Source organism: Podarcis pityusensis, assembly GCF_964106645.2.
Source record: "Podarcis pityusensis genome assembly, chromosome: 2".
Classification (NCBI taxonomy): Eukaryota; Metazoa; Chordata; class Lepidosauria; order Squamata; family Lacertidae; genus Podarcis; species Podarcis pityusensis.
In genome coordinates, this window is record NC_138029.1 from 109661089 (window position 1) to 109683655 (window position 22567).

The following is a 22567-nucleotide window of genomic DNA, read 5'->3' on the forward strand; positions in this document are numbered from 1 at the left end:
GTTTAGGAAATGTTCCCCCAAGGAAATGACACATTATTTTCGCACACAGAGCAAACCCCCCTCCCAAGCCATCTTGGCTCTCCTAATGACTCTTAAGTATTTCCTCTGCAGAAGAGAAACGTTTCCCAGTAGCTCTTTTGCTTCCAAATCCTTCAAATCCCACCCTAAGGGCATATTTAGTGTATGAATAGGGTGGGCCTGTGACCTTGATTCAAGAACTAATCTATTTACCATCTCAAAGGAATGGCCAAACTATAATTCTCAGCATCTTTAACAAAACTACAGTTTATGGGATTCTCTCCATGACTGCTGAACTGGTGGTCTGCTGCAGTCAAAACAAAATAAAAAAATCCTTCCAGTAGCACCTTTGTTGTTGTTTAGTTTAGTCGTGTCCGACTCTTTGTGACCCCATGGACCAGAGCACGCCAGGCGCTCCTGTCTTCCACTGCCTCCCGCAGTTTGGTCAAACATGCTGGTAGCTTCGCGAACACTATCCAACCATCTCGTCCTCTCTCGTCCCCTTCTCCTTGTGCCCTCCATCTTTCCCAACATCAGGGTCTTCTCCAGGGAGTCTTCTCTTCTCATGAGGTGGCCATAGTATTGGAGCCTCAGCTTCACGATCTGTCGTTCCAGTGAGCACTCAGGGCTGATTTCCTTAAGAATGGATACGTTTGATCTTCTTGCAGTCCATGGGACTCCTCCAGCACCATAATTCAAAAGCATCAATTCTTCAGCGATCAGCCTTCTTTATGGTCCAGCTCTCACTTCCATACATCACTACTGGGAAAACCATAGCTTTAACTATACGGACCTTTGTTGGCAAGGTGATGTCTCTACTTTTTAAGATGCTGTCTAGGTTTGTCACTGCTTTTCTCCCAAGAAGCAGGCGTCTTTTAATTTCGTGGCTGCTGTCACCATCTGCAGTGATCATGGAGCCCAAGAAAGTAAAATCTCTCACTGCCTCCATTTCTTCCCCTTCTGTTTGCCAGGAGGTGATGGGACCAGTGGCCATGATCTTCGTTTTTTGATGTTGAGCTTCAAACCATAGTTTGCGCTCTCCTCTTTCACCCGCACCTTAGAACCAACTAAGTTTGTAAAGCTGCTTTCAATGTATGGTGTGAGATATGACCATAAATGTAGATATGGAACCCAGGAGAAAAAAGCTCAATAACTTTGGCTGACCCCCCAAACAAAAATCCTGGCTACGGCAATGTCCAGGAGCACCTAATTTTATAGTGCTGGGGAGAACTAAGGTGCTTCAGCCCTTCCTGGTGTCTGTGAGATCAGTGGATGGACAATGGGAGCTGCTCTAAGTGTGCCAGTTGTTTTGCCGTACAAGCATTCCAGCTTGCCATGGGAGAGACCCCACTTCTACCTGCCAGGTGGCTGCTTTGGGGGTTCTCCTGACACCCCCCCCAAACCAGTCTTGGGGAATGTGGAGGGCATGCAGGGTAAGGTTACCAGACATCCCCGTTTCCCAGGGACAGTCCCCGGATTTACAGATCAGTCCCCTGACAAAATCTATCTATTCAGTAGGAAGTTGAAAAGTGTCCCCCAGAATCAGTTACCCACTAGGGGAGAACGGTTATGTAAGCTTTCAGAATATTTAGAATTAGCCAAATTGACAGATATAATAAGACAAAAACCAAAAAGTGAAGTGAAAAAAGAAGGGGAGTGCCTAAATGAATACCTTAAAAGCCAAGGTTCGAGGACAGAAATCTGGCTGAGTCTGGAATAACCTTGTGCAGTGAAAGGACAAGAAAGAGGGATTTATATTTAGATGTTAGGATAGAGATGATAAGGAAAACAGGAAAACAGGAAGATACAATGAGAGGTAAAGGAAGTGCTGTGGGATTGGTGGAAGTCAATGTTTGTTTTTCCTTTTTAGTGTTTACATTATTAATTTGTAAGATTTGGATTTGTTTTTTTAGTGCTTGTTTTTGTTTTTGTGTATTGTTATTTTTTGTTGTTTTATTGTTGTGTGGAAAATACTAATAAAATTTACTAAAAAAGAAAAGAAAAAGAAGAAAGTGTCCCCGGATTCATTGAAAAAAATCTGGTAACCTTAAGCAGGGGGAAGAGCGGGGGAAAGCCTCATTGTCCAAGCAGAAGTCCTTGCATTGGGCTTCCATAGATGGGGCTGTTAAAATGAGTATAGTATAAGTTGGTGTTCTTCGGCTGCAGGTCCCTAGACGTTGTTGGACTACAATTCCCATCATCCCCAGCCATTTTAGCCAATGGTCAGCGATGATGGGAGTTGCAGTTCTGGCAATGACCCAAAGTGGAAGAACACCACAGTAAGCAACAGTTTCAAAACAGAAGCTCCTTAATATCTCTGTCAATTTCATCCTGTTAAAAGCTTAGAGTGCAGGAGAGAAGGCACGGCAAGCATTTTTTTGTTTAATAAAAGTGGGATATTTCTGGAGCAGAAATTATGAGAACAGAATGATTGGTAGGCAGAAAGCTGCAATGGCAGGAGCTACAGAATCCAGGGCTAGGACACGTAGGCGTAGAATATATGGGTGCGTTCGTTTTTTCAGAGAATTGAACGTACTTTGCTAAGTTATTGCTGCCCATGGTGTGCATACTCATCCCACTCTAGGATAAAGGAGATCAAAAAAATTCCAGAGTATCTAATTTTAATTCCTTTGTTTTGTTTTTGTTGGGCTGGTGTTGGTTAAATGTTTAGCTGGAGTTGGTGGTTATTTTAACTTGGGTGTAACTGTAAACTCTTTATTGTTGTTGTTACTGATTTCTATTGATTTATTGGTTGGTTTGTTGCTTGTGTAGGATATTTTGTTTTTTAATGTTTAATGTTTTGTTGCGTTTCTGTATGTGTTGTAAGCTGCCCAGAGTGGCTGCGGAAACCCGGCCAGATGGATGGGATATAATTTTTTTAAAAATAAAACATTATCTCACCTAAGATCCAAACATTAAAATGGTAATCAGTGATCCCATGTGTTCAATCCACCTTCAGAAGCGAAGGCTAATCTCTGGAGTGTAGATGTGTTCTATGGTTGGGATAAAAACCAGACTGCCCACAAATGAGAAGTCACTTTCTCTTTGTTAGTTCCATCTAAGAGGACACTGTTGTTGCTCGAGGATCACTGTGGCTAGGCATGGCTCACATTTGGCTACTTGCATCTTGCATTTTTCTCTGCTTCGTAGCAGGAGGTAAGCCCAACAACTAGTAATAATAATAATTAGGGGTACGCATATCCTGATGTTGGGAAAGATTGAGGGCACAAGGAGAAGGGGGCGACAGAGGACGAGATGGTTGGACAGTGTTCTCAAAGCTACCAGCATGAGTTTGACCAAACTGCGGGAGGCAGTGGAAGACAGGAGTGCCTGGCGTGTTCTGGTCCATGGGGTCACGAAGAGTCGGACACGACTAAACAACTAAAGAACAACAACAAAAATGCCCCAAAACATTTTGTGAATATAAGTTTGGCCTCATTGAGGGGCAATAGTTCAATATGAGTAGGAAAGTGAGAGTACCCCAAACATTTTTTTAGAAAAAAGCACTAATATAATAATAATAATAATAATAATAATAATAATAATAATACATGCGGTGCCACTGGTCTGGGCATCATATCCCACTACCCTTTCCCCTATCCGTCACATACATTTAAAGTGTATTTAAAACACATGGCTTCCCCAAAGGATTCTTGGGCCCTCTAATTTACCCCTTACAGTTTTTCGATTCTCCGCACTCTTAACAAACTCCAGTTCCCAGGAGTCATTGAGGGAAGCCATGTGTTTCAAATGTATGAGCTACAAGACAAACCCCCAATTTGCTTCTCCCCCTCAAGGTAAATTACAAGGTAATTTATTGTTTTTAATTGTAGAATTAGATCAGATAGCTTTGCCACTTGGTCCCAGGTGATATTGCAATATCTGTGAACAATACAAACGTACACTTACTCAGAATCTTCGCCATCAGCCGCCTTTCTGTAAATCGTCACTTTCATGCAGCCCATGATATCATGAGGACAACTACACATTCAAAATGCTTTTGAACTTGGGAAAGACAAATCGCTGTCAGAACTCAGTTTTCTTAAGGCTACCAGTCATTTCAGTCCGTATCTCTTTCTTTTATCTTTTCCTTCTCCTCCTGCGATGAGGCTACATTTTAATATTTTAATGTTTCAATATTTTAATGTTGTTTTTTAATGTTGTTTTTAAGTTGTAATCATTCAACTTGTTTTTATTATTGCTTGTAAGCTGCTCTGAGCCTGGGCTTGGCTGGGGAGGGCGGGGGATAAATAAAAATTATTATTATTATTGTTATTATTATTATTATTATTGTAGACAGTTTGTATGGCACTTTGTATTTTATTGTACTGGTATACAGTGGTACCTCGGGTTACATGCGCTTCAGGTTACATACGCTTCAGGTTACACACTCCGCTAACCTAGAAATAGTGCTTCAGGTTAAGAACTTTGCTTCAGGATAAGAACAGAAATCAGGCTCCGGCGGTGCGGCAGCAGCAGGAGGCCCCATTAGCTAAAGTGGTGCTTCAGGAGGTTAAGAACGGACCTCCGGAACGAATTAAGTACTTAACCCGAGGTACCACTGTACTGGTATAATTGCTGCACATTGCCTTGGTGATATGAAAACGTTTTAGGAAATAAACAGCAAGTCATCTGAAAGGTTAACTCTGAAAGGGGGGAGGGAGAATGAGCACTCTAAGAATATGCAATTGCTTGGGCATATTGATTACATATTTGTCTGATATATTGTAATGGTTTGTTTTACGAAGTCCTGAGAATGTTCTAATGTCCGTATACACAAACTGAGTTGCTTTTTGGATTATGTTTTAAAATGCTTTAGCATTGGATCGTTAATGCTATTTAACACTGTCTTTGGGAGCCATTGTTACTCATTCCTGAGGAGCTAAAGCAGTTATATATATAAAAAGGTAAAGGACCCCTGGATGGTTAAGTCCAGTCAAAGGCGACTATGGGGTTGTGGCACTCATCTCACTTTCAGGCTGAGGGAGCTGGCGTTTGTCCACAGACGGCTTTCCGGGTCATGCAGCCAGCATGACTAAACCGCTTCTGGAGCAATGGGACACCGTGATGGAAACCAGAGCTCACAGAAACGCCGTTTACCTTCCCGCCACAGCAGTACCTATTTATCTACTTGCACTGGTGTGCTTTTGAGCTGCTAGGTTGGCAGGAGCTGGGACAGAGCAACGGGAGGTCACCCCGTCACAGGGATTCAAACTGCTGACCTTCTGATCAGCAAGTCCAAGAGGCTCAGTGGTTTAGACCACAGCGCCACCCGCCTCCTCATTCCAGAGGACCAAAACAGTTATACTACAGTGCCTGTCACATCCTTGCACACGGCACTATGTCATGACATAGCAATGCGAACAGCACCGTGTCATGATATAGCTCCATTTTCATGAGCATTGCTGGGTTAAGGAGAAAAGGAGGAGGAGGATAATATCTCTTTTCACTATCCAGCATCTAGATAAACTTGATCTGGAGACACTTGCTAATGTGGATCCTAGGAGCAACCGCATTATTATTTTTAATGCTCTTTCTTAACGACAGATGCTGTTGTGTGCCGACAGTGTGCTACCATGAGGCCGTGGATACCATGCATGCCGTTAGGGAGAAGATGCGCTGCCATAAAGAACAAAATGACCTGCATAATCTTGAAAGTCTACAAAGGTAAGGTGTCTTGTCTTCTTAGCAACCTTGACCTTTTCCTTGCAAGCTAGCACTTATTTCAAGAGCATTGCTTTTGGGGAAAGTCATATTGTGTTGGCCTGTGGATTATAACAACAACAACAATTTATATCCCGCCCATCTGGCTGGGCTTCCCCAGCCACTCTGGGCGGCTTTCAGCAAAATATTAAAATACAGTAATGCATCAAACATTAAAAGCTTCCCTAAACAGGGCTGCCGTCAGATGTCTTCTAAAAGTCTGGTAGTTGTTGTTCTCTTTGACATCTGGTGGGAGGGCGTTCCACAGGGTGTGTGCCACTACCAAGAAGGCCCTCTGCCGGGTTCCCTGTAACTTGGCTTCTTGCAGTGAGGGAACCTCCAGAAGGCCCTTGGCGCTGGACCTCAGTGTCTAGGTAGAACAATGGGGGTGGAGATGCGCCTTCAGATATGAATACAGCTGCCACTGGGGCATCAAGCCCCTGGGTGGCTTTAGATAGGTCGGGACTCACAGCTAGGCCTAGTCTACTGACGAACGAAGGTGAGGCACCCACCTTGAATGGTGGAAGAAGTCCAAGAGGTGGTGCCTGCCTCACCTCCGCCACTCACCCCCCTCCACCGCCAGTGGAGAAGCAGCGGCTAGTGTGTCGTGGGCAGCAGGGCGGGGTGGCGGCACGTTCCTGTTTCACCTCAAGCAGAACATGAATAACAACACGAATCAAAACGCTTTCCTTTCTCCCCGTGCCTCTTCCCACCACTCCAGGTTTCCAGCTGTGGCAGAAGGTCATGGGCTGCACGAATGTGGATGACGACAGGTGTGACCAATGGAATTTTGACAAGCGCACTGGCAAACTGTACACATTCTCCTGTTGCTCCGATAAAGATTATTGCACTCAGCAATAATAGATGGCAGTGTTGCGTGTCTTAGTTCTTTGTGTGACGTTGAGAGAAGAACAAAGAGGGGTCGAAGCGACCAGAAGTCTTTCAGTTAATTAACAGATACCGAAAAAGTGAGTGTTTGTTCAGCCGTCAGTCACGCCATCTCCCATGGACACTGTGAGGGCCACAAACCTAGGCAGCTTTAAACAAATCCAGCGGCCGCTATTCACCACGGCCACATGCTACTTAAAGGGCCAGAGGCAAATATGAGCTGCTGAGGATCATGAGTGGAAGAATGTTTCTGTGGTCATGTGGGCTGCCTTTAGACCTATGGTTGGCACTGTAAGGAGAAGAATGGCTGGACCTGAGAGGCCCGTGGTCCAATTTGGCAGTGCTCTTCTTTTTATGCTTTTATTCTCTGGGATAGCTCAGTTGGTAGAGCATGAGACTCTTAATCTCAAGGTCATGGGTTTGAGCCTGACGTTGTGCAAAATAACCCTGCATTGCAGAGGTTTGGACCAGATGACTCCATGGTCCCTCCCTTCTATAGCTAAGCATGTGGCCCTTTCTTTATTTGAGATTTCCATTTGCCACCACGGGCAGGGAAACAGGGAGAATGCAAACACTGGGAGCAAAGTCCTCTCTTGGTCTATTGGGTGGCCACGTTGATGTGGAAACTGGAAGAGTAATTCTAGCCCACTTGGAATCTGTGACCCCCCCTTAAGCCAAGCTGCATCAGGGAATGCGGAAGAATAGGCTGATTTGTGGCGTGACAGATTCCAGCCAATCAATTCTGCCCACAGCCAGTTTCTGCTTCCAACGTGCAGTCACAGTGTGATCTTGGTTCCCTTTAGGGGTTGCAAATTGCAGATGTGCAGACCAGCAAATTAAGCACTGGGTTACCTTGCCCCTGACCTAGGTAAAGGGTAAAGGGACCCCTAACCATTAGGTCCAGTCGCGGACGACTCTGGGGTTGCGGCGCTCATCTCGATTTATTGGCCGAGGGAGCCGGCGTACAGCTTCCAGGTCATGTGGCCAGCATGACTAAGCCGCTTCTGGCGAACCAGAGCAGCGCACAGAAACACCGTTTACCTTTCCGCCGGAGCGGTACCTATTTATCTACTTGCACTTCGTGCCTTCGAACTGCTAGGTTGGCAGGAGCAGGGACCAAGCAACGGGAGCTCACCCTGTCGGGGGATTCAAACCGCCAACCTTCTGATCGGCAAGCCCTAGGCTCTGTAGTTTAACCCACAGTGCTACCTGCTTCCCTTTGCCCCTGACCTACAGATATAGGAAAAAAAGAGAGAGACTGTCGCTGAACACATGCCCTTCAATTTAAAAATAGTTGACGGGATTGTGGCACGACCGAGTCCAGTCAACCCATGCTATCTGCAAACAGTTTCCGCTGCCAGCTTGCAGACTTGATTTTCTCAGATGAAACTACTGGAGAAGAAGAGATACATTTAAATGAAGCACAGCGAGACTCTTTACAAACTGGTCCCATTCCTCTACAAGCTATATATTTGGTCTCATGGCCAAAGTAAATGTGATGCTAAACACACATTATTAGAACACCCAGTTTGTCATGGGGTTTGTAGGATCTCATTGGGAATGCAGTGTGCGGGGAAAGGAGGCTTAACCCTTTCCTTCCCCACTGCTGTCCTCCTTACATGCATGCCCCCAATGTTGGTAATAGCATTCTAAGCTGCTTCCCTGAAGGTTTACAATGTGGGAATAGGCAGTACTCCCGCCCCACGCCCCCACACTTTAAGTAACTTTCTTTAACCAAATAAAACCAAACCAAGTTTCATAAAATGGATCAAATACACCCGGGACAATTATTTTTCTGCACCACCAATTACATCTCAAACAGTATCCAATACATGGCAAATACATCATATATCATCCAATATATCATCCAAAACTGGTTTGAAGGCTGTATCGTGATATTGTGATTTCATCATTTTTGTCCTGGCAATAACATATCACAAATCAGTGTGCAAGTGCTATGCAAAAAACACAATGTGGGAAAACCCATGAAGTCAGCCAATGTTTCTATCGATTGCTGCAGTGCATCATAAAAGCAGGTGCTGGCAAAAATCACGATGCAGTAAAAGCCATGAAGCTAGCCAATAATAATAATAATAATTTATTTATACCCCGCCTATTTCTGGGTTTCCCCAGCCACTCTGGGCAGCTCCCAATCGTATATTAAAAACACAATACAGCATTAAACATAAAAAACTTCCCTAAACCGGGTTGTCTTCAAATGTCTTCTAAAAGTCAGATAGTTGTTTATCTCCTTGACATCTGGTGGGAGGCCGATCCACAGGGCAGGCGCCACTACCGAGAAGGCCCTCTGCCTGGTTCCCCGTAACCTCGCTTCTTGCGGTGAGGGAACCACCAGAAGGCCCCTGGCCCTGGATCTCAGTGTCTCTACATAGCTCCATCCATATTTCAGAGATCGTGATAGATTGGTATATCACGATGTTTAGCTGGTAGTTGATAGCTCAGTTGGTAGAGAATGAGACTCTTAATCTCAGGGTCTTAATCTCAGGGTTGTGGGTTCAAGCCCCAAACTGGGTGAAAGATTCCTGCATTGCAGGGTGTCAGACTAGATGTCCCTCATGGTCCCTTCCACCTCTATGATTCTATGAAATATACAGTGGTACCTCAGGTTACAGACGCTTCAGGTTACAGACGCTTCAGGTTACAGACTCCGCTAACCCAGAAATAGTACCTCAGGTTAAGAACTTTGCTTCAGGATGAGAGCAGAAATCGTGTTCCAGCGGCACCACGGCAGCGGGAGGCCCCATGAGCTAAAGTGGTACCTCAGGTTAAGAACAGTTTTAGGTTAAGAACGGGCCTCCAGAATGAATTAAGGTCGTAACCCAAGGTACCACTGAAAAAAGCCCTAGTTACCACATTCTGCACAACAGTAACCACAATCAGTGCTATTTTTCTAGAAAAGGAGATGCCGGAACTCACCATGAACCCCTCCCTTGTTCTCTTATAATGGCAATGGCGCCCACCTGAGAGGTGCTGGAACTGAGTTCCGGAAAGTTCCGGCCGAAAAAAAAAAAGCCCTGACCACAATCGCCTAGATGCGGTGGGGGCCAATATGGATGCACACCTAGCTCTGCCCCCTCCGTCACAATTCTTTACCTTCCAACTCATTGAAAGCAAGCATCTGAACTGGAAGTCTTTTCTATCCAGGGATATAAAATGAAAGAACACAGCAGCAAATGATCTGCTCAGTGCTGGAATATAGGAAGGTGCCTTATACTGAGTTAGATCATTGGTTCGGCTATCTCGGTATTCTCTGCAGTGAATGACAGGCAGGAATCTCTCTCAACTTTACCTGGAGAAGCTGGAAAATGAACCTAAGGACCTTCTGCAGATGCTCCTTCACGTTTATTCCTCTTTCATGTAAACCCCTTACAGATTTGTTTATTATGTTACGCAATATATTTTTAAATAAAGAAACAAGTAAAAAAAAAAGGAAAGGAAAGATGTACAGTACAGGGTGGGAGAGGAGATGTTGCGTATCATTTTTCAGGAGAAGAACAGCTGGGCGGCCATCTGTCATGGATGCTTTAACTGAGATTCTCGCATTGCAAGGGGTTGGACTAAATAACAACAAAAACAACAACATCAACAACAACAACATTTTATTTTTATCCTGCCCTCCCCAGCCGAAGCCGGGCTCAGAGCGGCTAACAAAAGTAAAAAAAACACAGTTTACATAAAATCACAATCAATTAATTGAAATACCGTATTTTTCACCCTATAGGACGCACTTTTCCCCCTCCAAAAATGAAGGGGAAATGTGTGTGTGTCCTATGGGGTGAATGCAGGCTTTCACTGAAGCCTGGAGAGCGAGAGGGGTTGGTGCTCACCGACCCCTCTCACTCTCCAGGCTTCAGGAAGCTATCCGCTAGCCTGGGGAGCCCGCGGGAGTTCCCGCCAGGCTCCCTAGGCTTGCGGATAGCAGCCTGCATCCCAAAACCCAGGGCTTGAGCTCAGCGCACCCCAGGCTTCGGGCTTCACGCAGCTCTCCGCAAGCCATGGGAGCCTGGCGCAACTTCGCTCCGGGCTCCCATGGCTTGCGGAGAGCTGCCTGTTCTGGGGGCTGGGGTCGGGGGAAGCTTGGGCTTCCCCAGCCCTATGCCTGGGGGGGAAGTAATTTCCCCCCCTTTATTCCCCCCCAAAAACTAGTTGCACCCTATGGGGCGAAAAATATGGGTACATTCTAAAATCAATTCATTCTAAAATCAATTCAGAGTGAAATTAATGGCAACCATTGGGCTAGAGTTCTATGAGGATTACAGAAGGAGAGAGTGTGCCTTGGCCAAAGGCTTGGTGAAACAGCTCTGTCTTTCAGGCCCTGCAGAAAGATGTCAAGTCCCGCAGGGCCCTAGTCTCTTGTGACAGAGCGTTCCACCAGATCGGGGCCACAGCCGAAAAAGCCCTGGCTCTGGTTGAGGCCAGCCTAACCTCCCTGTGGCCTGGTATCTCCAAGATGTTTTTATTTGAAGACCATAAGATCCTCCGTGGGACATACCAGGAGAGGCGGTCCCGTAGGTACGAGGGTCCTAGATGACCCGTGGGGGTCCCTTAAAACTCTACAGTTCTATGATTCTATGATTTGGGGAGAGCAAAATCAGAAGGCAGAATGTCGCAATGCCAGCATCCATAGCATCCAGGACAGGTTGGACATGTAGGCAAAGAAAATATGAGCGTATTTGATCTTGTTCAGAGAACTGAATGTACCCTCACCCCACTCTATGATAAGGGAGCTCCAAGACTCCCAGAGTAATGTGTGCCAGCCGGTTTGTGTGTACATGCTGTGATCTCGACTACGATTCAAACATTCAAAAGGTTGTCTGTGATCTCAAGGCCCACCCGTCGCCATTCAACCCACCTTCAGAAGTGAGGGCTGATCTCTGGAGAATAGATGTGTTCTGTTATCGGGATAAAAACCAGTTTGCCCACAAATGAGAAGTCGCTTTCTCTCTGTTGGCGCCAACAGGACACGGCTTCTACTTGAGGACCGCCGAAAGCTAGCCATGGCTCGGATTGGGCTACTTGCTTCCTGTTTTTCCTCTGCTTCCTAGCAGGAGGTAAGCCCAACCAACGTTGTGGCTCTGTAAGGGTTAACCGATGCCTGTTTTAAACTCTTTTCCATGGCTTATATTGTACCGTTTTATGTTGTGTTCCGGTAAACTGGTTTGATGTATTTTTTAATGACATAATGGGATATAAGTATTTTTATATTTAAATAATAAATTAGAGGTAAAGGTAAAGGACCCCTGGACGTTAAGTCCAGTCAAAGGCAACTATGGGGTTGTGGCGCTCATCTTGCTTTCAGGCCGAGGGAGCCGGCGTTTGTCCACAAACAGCTTTCTGGGTCATGTGGCCAGCAGGACTAAACCTCTTCTGGCACAACGGAACACTGTGATGGAAACCAGAGCGCACGGAAATGCTGTTTACCTTCCTGCCACAGCAGTACCTATTTATCTACTTGCACTGGAGTGCTTTCGAACTGCTAGGTTAGCAGGAGCTGGGACAGAGGAATGGGAGCTCACCCCGTTGCAGGGATTCGAACCACCAACCTTCCAGTTGGCAAGCCCAAGAGGCTCAGTGGTTTAGACCACAGCGCCACCCGCGTCCCTGGTGATGCTGGTCCTCATTTTCAGTGTTGGAGATAGTATGCCCCCTGGATACCTGTTTGCTAGGAGTCACAGGTAGGGAGAAAGCCAACGCTCTCTGATCGTGCTTGGGGGCTTGCCATAGGCATCCCATAGGCCACTGTGAGAAAAGGATGGTTCTCTGGATAGAAACATGGAAGGACAGCTCAGTTGGTTAGAGCGTGGTGCTGATAACACCAAGGTCGCAGGTTGGATCCCCTTAAGGGGCATTTGCACATTCCTGCATTGCAGGGGGTTGGACTAGATCAGGCATCCCCAACCTGTGGCCCTCCAGATGTTTTGGCCTACAACTCCCATGATCCCTAGCTAACAGGACCAGTGGTCAGGGGTGATGGGAATTGTAGTCCAAAACATCTGGAGGGCCGAAGGTTGGGGATGCCTGGACTAGCTGATCCTCAGGATTCTTTCCAACTCTATGATTCTGTGACTTTTTCCTCTTCTCTTTTTTTTAAAAAAAATTATTTTTATTCAATTTTTCCAATACAAAATTTATACAATTCGTACATCTTTTTTTTATAAATCTATTCTCAATTTGACTTCCGTCAACTTGACTGATACTCCTTCCCTTCTTAATTTCTTACACATTTCTAAATCCTTACTTCCATTATTTTTATAGATTAAATCATATCTTACTCACATTCTAACATTGCTTCTTACAGAGCTTCATTAAAGCTTACAAGCGTTATTTGATTATCACTTAATTTATGCATATACTCTGTAAATTTTTCCCAATCTTCTATAAATCTCTGATCTCGTCAATTTCGGATCCTTCCCATCAGTCTATCAAGTTCTGCATAGTCTGTCATCTTCATTCTCCATTCGTCTAGTGTAGGTAGCTCCTCTTGCTTCCATTTCTGAGCCATCAATATCGACTTTTTCCTCTTCTCAATTAAGATGGGAAATCAATAGGAAATGGGTCTGGAAGGGAAGGGAATAGGGTATGAACTAATGAACATGCAAGAAGTACGGTAAGTACAGTGGTACCTTGGGTTAAGTACTTAATTCGTTCCGGAGGTCCGTTCTTAACCGGAAACTGTTCTTAACCTGAAGCACCACTTTAGCTAATGGGGCCTCCTGCTGCTGCTGCACTGCCGGAGCACGATTTCTGTTCTCATCCTGAAGCAAAGGTCTTAACCTGAAGCACTATTTCTGGGTTAGCAGAGTCTGTAACCTGAAGCGTATGTAACCTGAAGCGTATGTAACCCGAGGTACCACTGTAATTATGGATTATTATTACCTTACTAAGGGAACTTCTTGGAGATAAAATCGAATACACTGGGCCGGAGGAAGAATATTCTGAGTCTCTAGTGATAACAACAATTGAAGAGCACTTTTTGGACCTTTTGCGTGGAAAGGAAAACGAACAAATTTGGAGACTGAAGATTGAGGAAGCACTGCCTAACAGATTGAGGAATACCCGGACCTTGTCTTGGAGTTCTGAATGCTTTGAATAATCTGAATATGCATAATGGACCGATGGAGAATTGGAAGTCCTTTCTATCTCTTTACCTTATGCCTCTTTCTCTCTCTCCTTTTTATTATATTTAGCTTTTGTGCTTTTTGTTTTTGGTTGATTTCATTTTTGTTTAAGTTGTATTTCGTTTTCTGATGTCCTCTACTCTGAGTTGAGGAGGATGCTCACAGGAAGGTCATGGAGGACTGATGAAGGACCTTGCGTGAGAGGCAGGGAAGGGAAGAACTCCCAGGGTGGGAGAAGCAATGGAAGCTCGCAGGTGAGAGCTGGGAGGGTCCACACTCTTTTGTGCGAGATAAGGGTCAAGATCTACTCCTAATACAGGACTCTCTCTTTTCCCTCCTCTTTTCTCTCTTTGTTTTCTCTTTGTTTTCTCTATTTTAATTTAGATTCATTTTTTAAATTGTATTATATGCTGAAAACTTTCAATAAAAATTCAGGTTTTTTTTATTTTTTTAAGTTACACGGTGTTTGCAGTAAGGAATCCCTCTGTCCACACAAATGCTGGGCCAAAACCTCTTCCCCAACCCCCGGCTTCCAAAAATAGTCTCCTGCGAAAAAGAGGGGCTATTTGTTTTTCTTTTATGCTTTTCGGGGGGAGGGGGGTTCGGATGAATTTATTTGACATTTTCCAGAGCAGTAAAGGTAAAGGGACCCCTGACCATTAGGTCCAGTCGTGACCAACTCTGGGGTTGCGCGCTCATCTCGCTCTATAGGCCAAGGGAGCCGGCGTTTGTCTGCAGACAGCTTCCGGGTCATGTGGCCAGCATGACTAAGCCGCTTCTGGCGAACCAGAGCAGCGCACGGAAACACCGTTTACCTTTGCGCCGGAGCGGTACCTATTTATCTACTTGCACTTTGACATGCTTTAGAACTGCTAGGTTGGCAGGAGCAGGGACCGAGCAACGGGAGCTCACCCCGTTGCGGGGATTCGAACCACCCACCTTCTGATCGGCAAGTCCTAGGCTCTGTGGTTTAACCCACAGTGTCACCCACGTCCCATTTCCAGAGCAGAGTTCCAGTCAAATCAAACTCCTTGAAGATAAGCCTGCCTGTTGTTTTATAATTGTCCATAAATAGGTTTGTATTTTTCGGGGAGAGACAGACACCTAAATATTTTATTTTCTTTACCACTGTTATTTCCGTTTTGCTTTGTAACTGATCTATTTGTTCCCCATTCATATTTTTTACCATCGTTTTTGTTTTATGCTTGTTAATTTTCAGTCCTGCCAACAAACCAAATTCTTAATTACTTTTAATGCTCCCGCTGTCGAGATTTGTGGTTCCTGTAATGTCAAAACTATATTGTCAGCGAAGGCTTTGACCTTGTATTCTTCTTCTCCACACTTTATCCCTGTAATTCTTTCTGTCTCTCTTATATTTTGAAGTAATACTTGCAGTATTTGTTTTTGTCTTATGCTTTCCAGGGGGGGTTGGATGAATTTATTTGACATTTTCCAGAGCTGAGTTCCAGTCAAATCAAACTCCTTGAAGATGGGCCTGCCTGGCAAGCTGTTGTGTTCCATCATGGAAGGAAGTCAAGATACAGGTATGGAAAACATATGCATTGCAGGGGGTTGGACTAGATGACCCTCGGGGTCCCTTCCAACTCTACCATTTTATGAAAACAGCAGCATCCAGATGCAAGAAGGAATGAGCAGCAGACTTTGTGTGTGTGGAGGGGGGAAGGCGGACTCCATGATTTGCAGCACTACCAAAACAAGCTCTTTAAAAAATCCAAATAGGGATTTCCTTCCTTCTTTTTCTTTTAAGAATGGGGCAGACCCATTGGTGTCCATTATTAAGGACAGTCAGTCCTCTGTTATGAATAAACAAGAAAGCAAATGAGAGATACATACCAGCAGTTGCCAGTCTCAGAAGAGCCAAGATATAGGGAGTGGGAGGATGTTTCAATATTTCACTTGGGAGGGTCTTACATTCCATAGACCAGCAACGATCCTTTGGCTCATCGCCAAGAGAACATGTTGATCTTTGGAGTGTAGGTGTAGATTTTTTAAAAAATAAACAACAACAATCACAACAACCACCGAGCAGTAGTTTCATTCAGTCTGTCAAATGGGGAACATACTCTTCCTCAGGGCTCGGGGGCCAGTTGTGTTCCAGCCACGGCTGCTTGTAGTCTATGTTTTCCTCTGCCTCATACCAGAAGACCTGTCAAAAGGTAAGGTGACGTCTGCCGGCCAGTGATATGTTCTATTACTCCCCCCTCCACTTTCTTGTCTCTTCTTAAAAAGTGACAAATCCCCAAGCTGCTTTCTGAATTTGGAAGATAATTTGCAAGAGTGATGTTAAATTTCTGCAGAGACATTTTCAGGGGAGGAAGAAAAAACAAACAACTAGCTGAGGAAAGGTTCGCTGCCTTTGGAGAGCGCACACATATTGGGATGTTAGAAGAGGAAAAGGATTTTCTATTTATCTTATATTACAACATTTAGCTAAATATTCTTTGAATTTCTTCCAATCCTCTTGTGTCTACTTTCTGGCTAGCTCCAAAAAGTCCAACATGTTCATCTGCCATTGTTCTACTGTTGGTATTGATCCGTATTATTTCTCACTGTTGCATTTTTATGTTTGCAAACAGCACATGATTGTTCTCTTACATTGTTTTGATATTTTCTTTGCCATTGAAATGAATGTATGTTGCAAAAATGTATGTTGCAACTTATGTAGCTTACTTTGAACAGCGGCGAGTGAGATGACTAACACAGCACTTGGCAGAAACCGAACCACAGTACAGCGGAAACAGCTCTGGTTGTGATGAGTATGGGTTGGAATGCAAACTGCTGCCATTTTACATCCCTGCAGACCTACGCTACATGGAGGCGAAGGTGGCTCACTGTTAGCATGATGTTGATTAACTTTCAATGTACTTGTTGTGGTGATGTGTGCAAGAGGTGGAGGGGCTTGCAGATTGCGTGGGAATCTAAAAAAATATACATCTCTCTGTGCTCAGAGGCACATTGATGTCCTCTTCCCCCTGAGGTTCGTTTTAGTAAAGGTCATTGTGGCATGATTAGAAAGGTTTTGCCCAATATTATCCTGAAACAATTAGCTTTATTCAACCAAACTGGATGCCTGCTACCTAAGTCCATGGCAATTATGTGCTTTTATGGGGAAATATCAAGTCATGCTTTGAGGGAACAGTGTCCCTTTTTGTGTGTGTGGGGGGGGGGGGGGAACATCCCCTTAGGTTGGGATCACCAAAGTTACAGGTGACAATAGCTTCCAATTCTTAAAATACAATTTTTGAAAATGTACCCAAGGAAAAAAAGTGTCCCTCTACCCTGGTGATAGTCCAAGAGAGTTATTCCAGTATGTTTCTGAGCACAATTCAAAGTGTTGGTGCTGACCTTTTTAAAGCCCTAAACGGCCTCGGCCCAGTATACCTGAAGGAGCATCTCCACCCCAATTGTTCTGCCCGGACACTGAGGTCCAGCTCCGAGGGCTTCTGGTGGTTCCCTCGCTGCGAGAAGTGAGGTTACAGGGAACCAGGTGGAGGGCCTTCTTGGTAGTGGCGCCTGCCCTGTGGAATGCCCTCCCACCAGATGTCACGGCAATAAACAATTATCTGACTTTTAGAAGATATCTGAAGGCAGCCCTGTTTAGGGAAGTTTTAAATGTTTGATGTTGTTGCTTTTTTATTATTGTTATTGGGAGCCGCACAGAGTGGCTGGGGCAACCCAGCCAGATGGGTGGGGTATGTATGTATAAATAAATATTATTATTATCATTATTCCATGGTCAGTTTGAAGCTGCAATTCTGGTAGCAAGCCTCACCAAACTCTACAGGACTTGTTTCTGAGTATACACATATAGAACCCTTCCTACGTACTCCTCAGGCAGTACTATAAAAAAGATAAAATTGGTGCGGTGAGCATTCAAGGTAAGAACAATGCGTTTAGGCAGGGAGACGCTGCAATAAAATATGTCTCTGTCTCTTTAACAGCAGATGGCTTGGTCTGCCGGCAGTGTCTCTCTATGTGGCCAATGTCACCGTGCATTCCATTTAAAAATTTCTGCGAAGTCCGTGGTGGTGCCTGCTTCACCCTGAAAGTCTTGGGGGGTAAGGAGCCTTTCTGGAGATCGTGCATTCTCTAAGCGCCACCCTTTTATAGAATTGGCTGTGTTGGACGCAGGACAGCATTCTGCTCCCAGGCATCCCTTGAACTATGCTGTCTCAAAGAGCTGGAATTGAAAGCAAGCCTCACATGTTATCTCATTGGATGAGATCCAGGTGGAGTCCACCCACTGAGGTCACTGAACTTAATTTCACTGGGTCTACACTGAGTATGAGTTGCCTGGATATTACCAAATATTTTTATGCCAACCTGGTAAGGCAGGCCGTTTTCAAAATTATGCACATCCCAATATAATTCCTCTCCACACTGGAGAGCCAGTGTGGTGTAGTGGTTAAGAGCGGTAGACTTGTAATCTGGTGAACCGGGTTCGCGTCTCCGCTCCTCCACATGCAGCTGCTGGGTGACCTTGGGCCAGTCACACTTCTCTGAAGTCTCTCAGCCTCACTCACCTCACAGAGTGTTTGTTGCAGGGGAGGAAGGGAAAGGAAATTGTTAGCCGTTTTGAGACTCCTTAAGGGGAATGAAAGGCGGGGCATCAAGTCCAAACTCTTCTTTTTTATTATTGTCTTTATACCGATCATCAGTGAAGATGTTATTGGTTATTATGTATATTCAGTCTTATGGTTTCTTGGCACTAACGCTGGATGGTGTTGCTGTTTTTCAAAGCAGCTTTGATGGCTAACAATTCATTTCCTCCAGTTCCATAGTTAATTTATGTCCTTTCATGTAGGCTCCCGTCTCTTTTGTAAAACTGTAATATGCCTTACATTGATGGTATAGTACAACTTATTACATTCTCTAGAAAGGAATTGCGATAGTCCTGGGGGGGGGGAGGTTTATATGACACACATGACAACATATTTATGCTAAGTAAGCTGCACATTGTGGTGTTACGTTGGTCACAATAAATGTTGCATGTAAAACATATTTCAGGTAACATCTCGTCACATTTTCTTAATGCTAAGAACCTCAAAGAAGAGATTAAAATTTAAAAATATAGATTTTTTTCTTCATTTGTTGTGTGCGGGGGGGGGGGGGAGGTGTTTTTGTGACATGCTCACCCAACTAAGCTCATCCAATTTTATTCCTAACATAAAAATTATTGTCAGTTCACTAAATGCGAAACCAAAACTTTCAGTACAGTAAAGGGTCATTAAACTATTGTCTGTTTCCTTGGAGAGGTCTTTAACTAATCTTTAGAAAAGAAGCAGAGAGATTCTGAGTCATCTTGTATGTCATGCTCCTGGTTGCTTTACTCATGTGTAAAATGCCATTTCGAAAAGCTGTTGGCAGATAAGGAAAATTTGGAAAGTTATCTTTAAAATAACGCAGAACATGTTAACTCTATATGGGGGGAAATGGGTTTGTAGGTGGACATTTTCTTGGAATTTCCCTAATACAAACTCCTTTTCTCTTTTCCCAATTCCAGAAAAGCGGTTGGAGAAACTTATGCTAGGTTGCGAAGAGGATGCAAAGCACAAATGTGGAAGTCAGTGGAGGCACCCAAAAACTGATTTCCATTACATATTTAACTGCTGCTCTAATAAAGACAACTGCAATTGGAAACCCTGGATCCGTCCATGGTAACCCCTTTCTCTGGAATTGCCATAAAAGTTCATTCCATTTTCATGGAGTAATCAGGCAACTTCATTGTCAGCTCAATGTATTCCAGAGTTTTCTGTGTTCTCCTCCCATTCCCCCTCCCCATTTTGTTTGCCACCATAGAATGCAGTTACAGCACCAGCCTGCCCAGTGTGTTAAGGCAAAGCACTATCGATGGTGTTTCTGGGTCACTGTGCCTTTAATCAAAAGCTTCCTGTTTTCAGGTTGTGGCCCTCTTCTTCCTTTCCTTTCGGTGCTGCTGGGAGACTAATGATGAATGGTTCCTCCACATTTAGCTGGCAATACCCAAACCACTTACCTAGGAGTAAGAATCCCTGAAATAAATGGGATTGTGGCGTTTGCCCTCCTAGGTGTGTGACATCATACTGGGTTCATAAGGCAGTGGGGAAGTGAGCACAGTGGTGGCACAGGGATAAATAGACCGTTAAACGTCCGGGAACCCTGTGTTATCAGCACAAAAGTGGTGTCCGCGGTGGGATTCGAACCCATGCCCCCGAAGAGACTGGAGCCTTTTGTGGCGATCACACAGGGTTCCCGGACGTTTAACGGTCTATTGATCCCTGTGCCACCACTGTGCTCACTTCCCCGCTGCCAGCAACCTGTTACTCTCGGGTACACACTGAGTCCAGACAGTTGTTAAAACTGAAGCAAATAAACAAGTTTATTTTATAAGTATGAACAAATTTATGGTTTCTCAGAATATTCTTGTCAGTTTCTTTACTTTCTTTACCGGCCTATACCTTCCTAATACCTTCTGACTGATTATATCAACTGTTTGACCGGCTCCTCTTAACCTATTCTCTCACTCTCTCACATCAGACTAGCCCAACCCACAGACTTATCCTCTCAGTCTCTTCTCTAACTCCAGACTGACTTCTTAACAACTCTAACTCCTCCCCTTGGGTTCCTATTGGTTAGTCATTTTAAATTAGTTAACCCTTTCCTTATGAACCCAGTATGATGTCACACACCTAGCAGGGCAAACGCCACAGGGATGTACTTCTGTGTGGACTTGTATAGGATTGTGTTGTTCATCGGCCTCTAATCCCTGTGACAGCGTAGCAGAGGCACTTGACTAAAGCAGACAAAAGAGAGAAAGTCCTACTGAACAAACCAGTATACAACTGGTATATGCTTAGGAGCTAGTGTAGGGAGGAGATGGACCTTTAAAGCCCTAAACGGCCTCGGTCCAGTATACCTGAAGGAGCGTCTCCACCCCCATCATTCAGCCCGGACGCTGAGATCCAGCACCGAGGGCCTTCTGGCGGTTCCCTCATTGTGAGAAGTGAGGTTACAGGGAACCAGGCAGAGGGCCTTCTCAGTAGTGGCGCCCACTCTGTGGAACACTCTCCCTTCAGATGTGAAGGAAATAAGCAGCTATCCTATCTTTCAAAGACATCTGAAGGCAGCCCTGTTCAGGGAAGTTTTTAATATTTAACGCTGTATTGTTTTTAACACTTGATTGGGAGCCGCCCAGAGTGGCTGGGGAAACTCAGCCAGATGGGCGGGGTATAAATAATAAATGATGATGATGATGATGATGGTTGATCTTGCTGCTTTTCACTGCCTTTAAAAAAACAAAAAACAAAACCCAGTGCGCATTGGTGTCTTTACAGGAAGAACTTTGATAATGAAGAAATAAGCCAGTTTGAAAAGCTGAAAAGCACGGAGGCGCCTGCGACAACGTCAAAGGGACCAATTCAGAATTTGGATGGCAGCAGTGCTGCCATTTAAAGTCGCCTTGCGTTCGTGTTAGAAACTGGTGATTCTGAAATCCAGAATGATTCCTGCAGTTCAGTGGCGTATCTCGGAGGCAAAACATCCTTGGCTTAAGAAATGAAAGGAAACTAATGTTTAATAAAACAATCAATAGGCGTAATGCCGTTAGATGTGTGTGTGTTTCTTGCATCCACTTGTCCATTAAACTTGGAGGGCCTCTGGCACCATTGATTAATGCTTAGCAACAACAGTCACCTTCAATGGCCTGGTTTGCAGTCAGCAGTCAGTTAGTGGCCCTTATTCTGATTGCCCCTGCTATGAACCTAGCAACCTTTGCTGTTATCTGCTCATTTTGATCTGATAGAAGAAAGGACATTGTGGCAGTGGTTGAGCGCCCTGGGATGGTTAGTACGAGTGGGGTGATGATCTCGTTCCTCAGGTCTTTGTAGAGAGTACAGGACAGGAGGACGTGTGCCGCTGTTTCGGTGCTACCATCTCCACAGGGGCAAAGACATTTCTCAGGTGGGATCTTTTGGAATTGACCTTCAAGTACCTCAGATGGCAAAACATCCAGACTTGCAAGTGTAAAAGCACACCTGTATTTTGGGATAATAAGTTTGTGCAGATAAGGGGCCAGAGAATCAAAATGGAGAGGTGGAAACTGAACATACCAAGGGCAGAATTTCCTTATAGTGGCCAGGTTGTTCTGATGCTCGATATCTTTTAGACGTTGACCAATTACTGTATTTTTCGCCCTATAAGACGCACCGTCCCATAAGGCGCACCTAGTTTTTTGGGGGGGAAACAAAGAAAAAAAAATTATTTCCCCCCCAGGCACGGGGCTGGGGTGAGGGAAGCCCGAGCTTCCCCTGCCCCAGCCCCCAGAACAGGCAACTCTCCGCAAGCCATGGGAGCCCAGCGCAGGGCTCCCGCACCTTGCGGAGAGCTGCGCGAAGTCTGGGCGCACTGAGCTCAGAGCGCCCAGCCTTCGGCATGCAGGCAACTCTCTGCAAGCCGCGGGAGCCCAGCGCAGGGCTCCTGTGACTTGCGGAGAGCCGCGCGAAGTCTGGACACGCTGAGCTCAACGCGCCCAGGCTTCAGCATGCAGGCAACTCTCCCCACGGCTTGCGGAGAGCTGCGCGAAGCCTGGAGAGCGAGAGGGGTCGGTGCGTACCGACCCCTCTCGCTCTCCAGGCTTCAGCGAAAGCCTGCATTCGCCCCATAGGATGCACACACATTTCCCCTTCATTTTTGGAGGGGGAAAAGTGCGTCCTATGCGGCGAAAAATACGGTAGACTGTTTGCTTTAGGACCACTATGCACTATTATACTAACAAACTGTGGGAGGCAGTGGAAGACAGGAGTGCCTGGCGTGCTCTTGTC

General features: G+C 45.1%; 1 protein-coding gene and 1 long non-coding RNA gene across 5 annotated transcripts; both read left to right on the forward strand.

The window, feature by feature from the left end:
• The first annotated feature begins 2574 nt into the window (after window positions 1-2574).
• Window positions 2575-6591, forward strand: LOC308470184. Its single transcript, XR_013982231.1, has 3 exons — window positions 2575-3174; window positions 5566-5685; window positions 6443-6591. It is a non-coding gene; the product is annotated as an uncharacterized lncRNA (long non-coding RNA).
• A 4971-nt stretch (window positions 6592-11562) lies between these two features.
• On the forward strand, window positions 11563-21345 carry LOC308470114 (uncharacterized protein). 4 transcript variants are annotated; one of them, XR_013982180.1, is made up of 7 exons: window positions 11563-11681; window positions 13516-14002; window positions 15205-15292; window positions 15843-15925; window positions 17711-17827; window positions 19273-19426; window positions 21083-21345. XR_013982180.1 is itself a non-coding variant. In XM_080993400.1 (5 exons), exons 2-5 carry the CDS (start codon window positions 15238-15240, stop codon window positions 21198-21200), a joined length of 444 nt encoding a protein of 147 aa, XP_080849526.1. In that variant the 5' UTR covers window positions 13848-14002; window positions 15205-15237; the 3' UTR covers window positions 21201-21345. The 4 variants fall into 4 exon arrangements, 3 of the variants coding, with proteins under 3 accessions (XP_080849526.1, XP_080849525.1, XP_080849524.1); XM_080993400.1 differs by lacking the exons at window positions 11563-11681; window positions 15843-15925 and having other exon boundaries at window positions 13848-14002; XM_080993399.1 differs by lacking the exons at window positions 11563-11681; window positions 13516-14002; window positions 15205-15292 and having other exon boundaries at window positions 15314-15925; window positions 17714-17827.
• Window positions 21346-22567: the final 1222 nt, after the last annotated feature.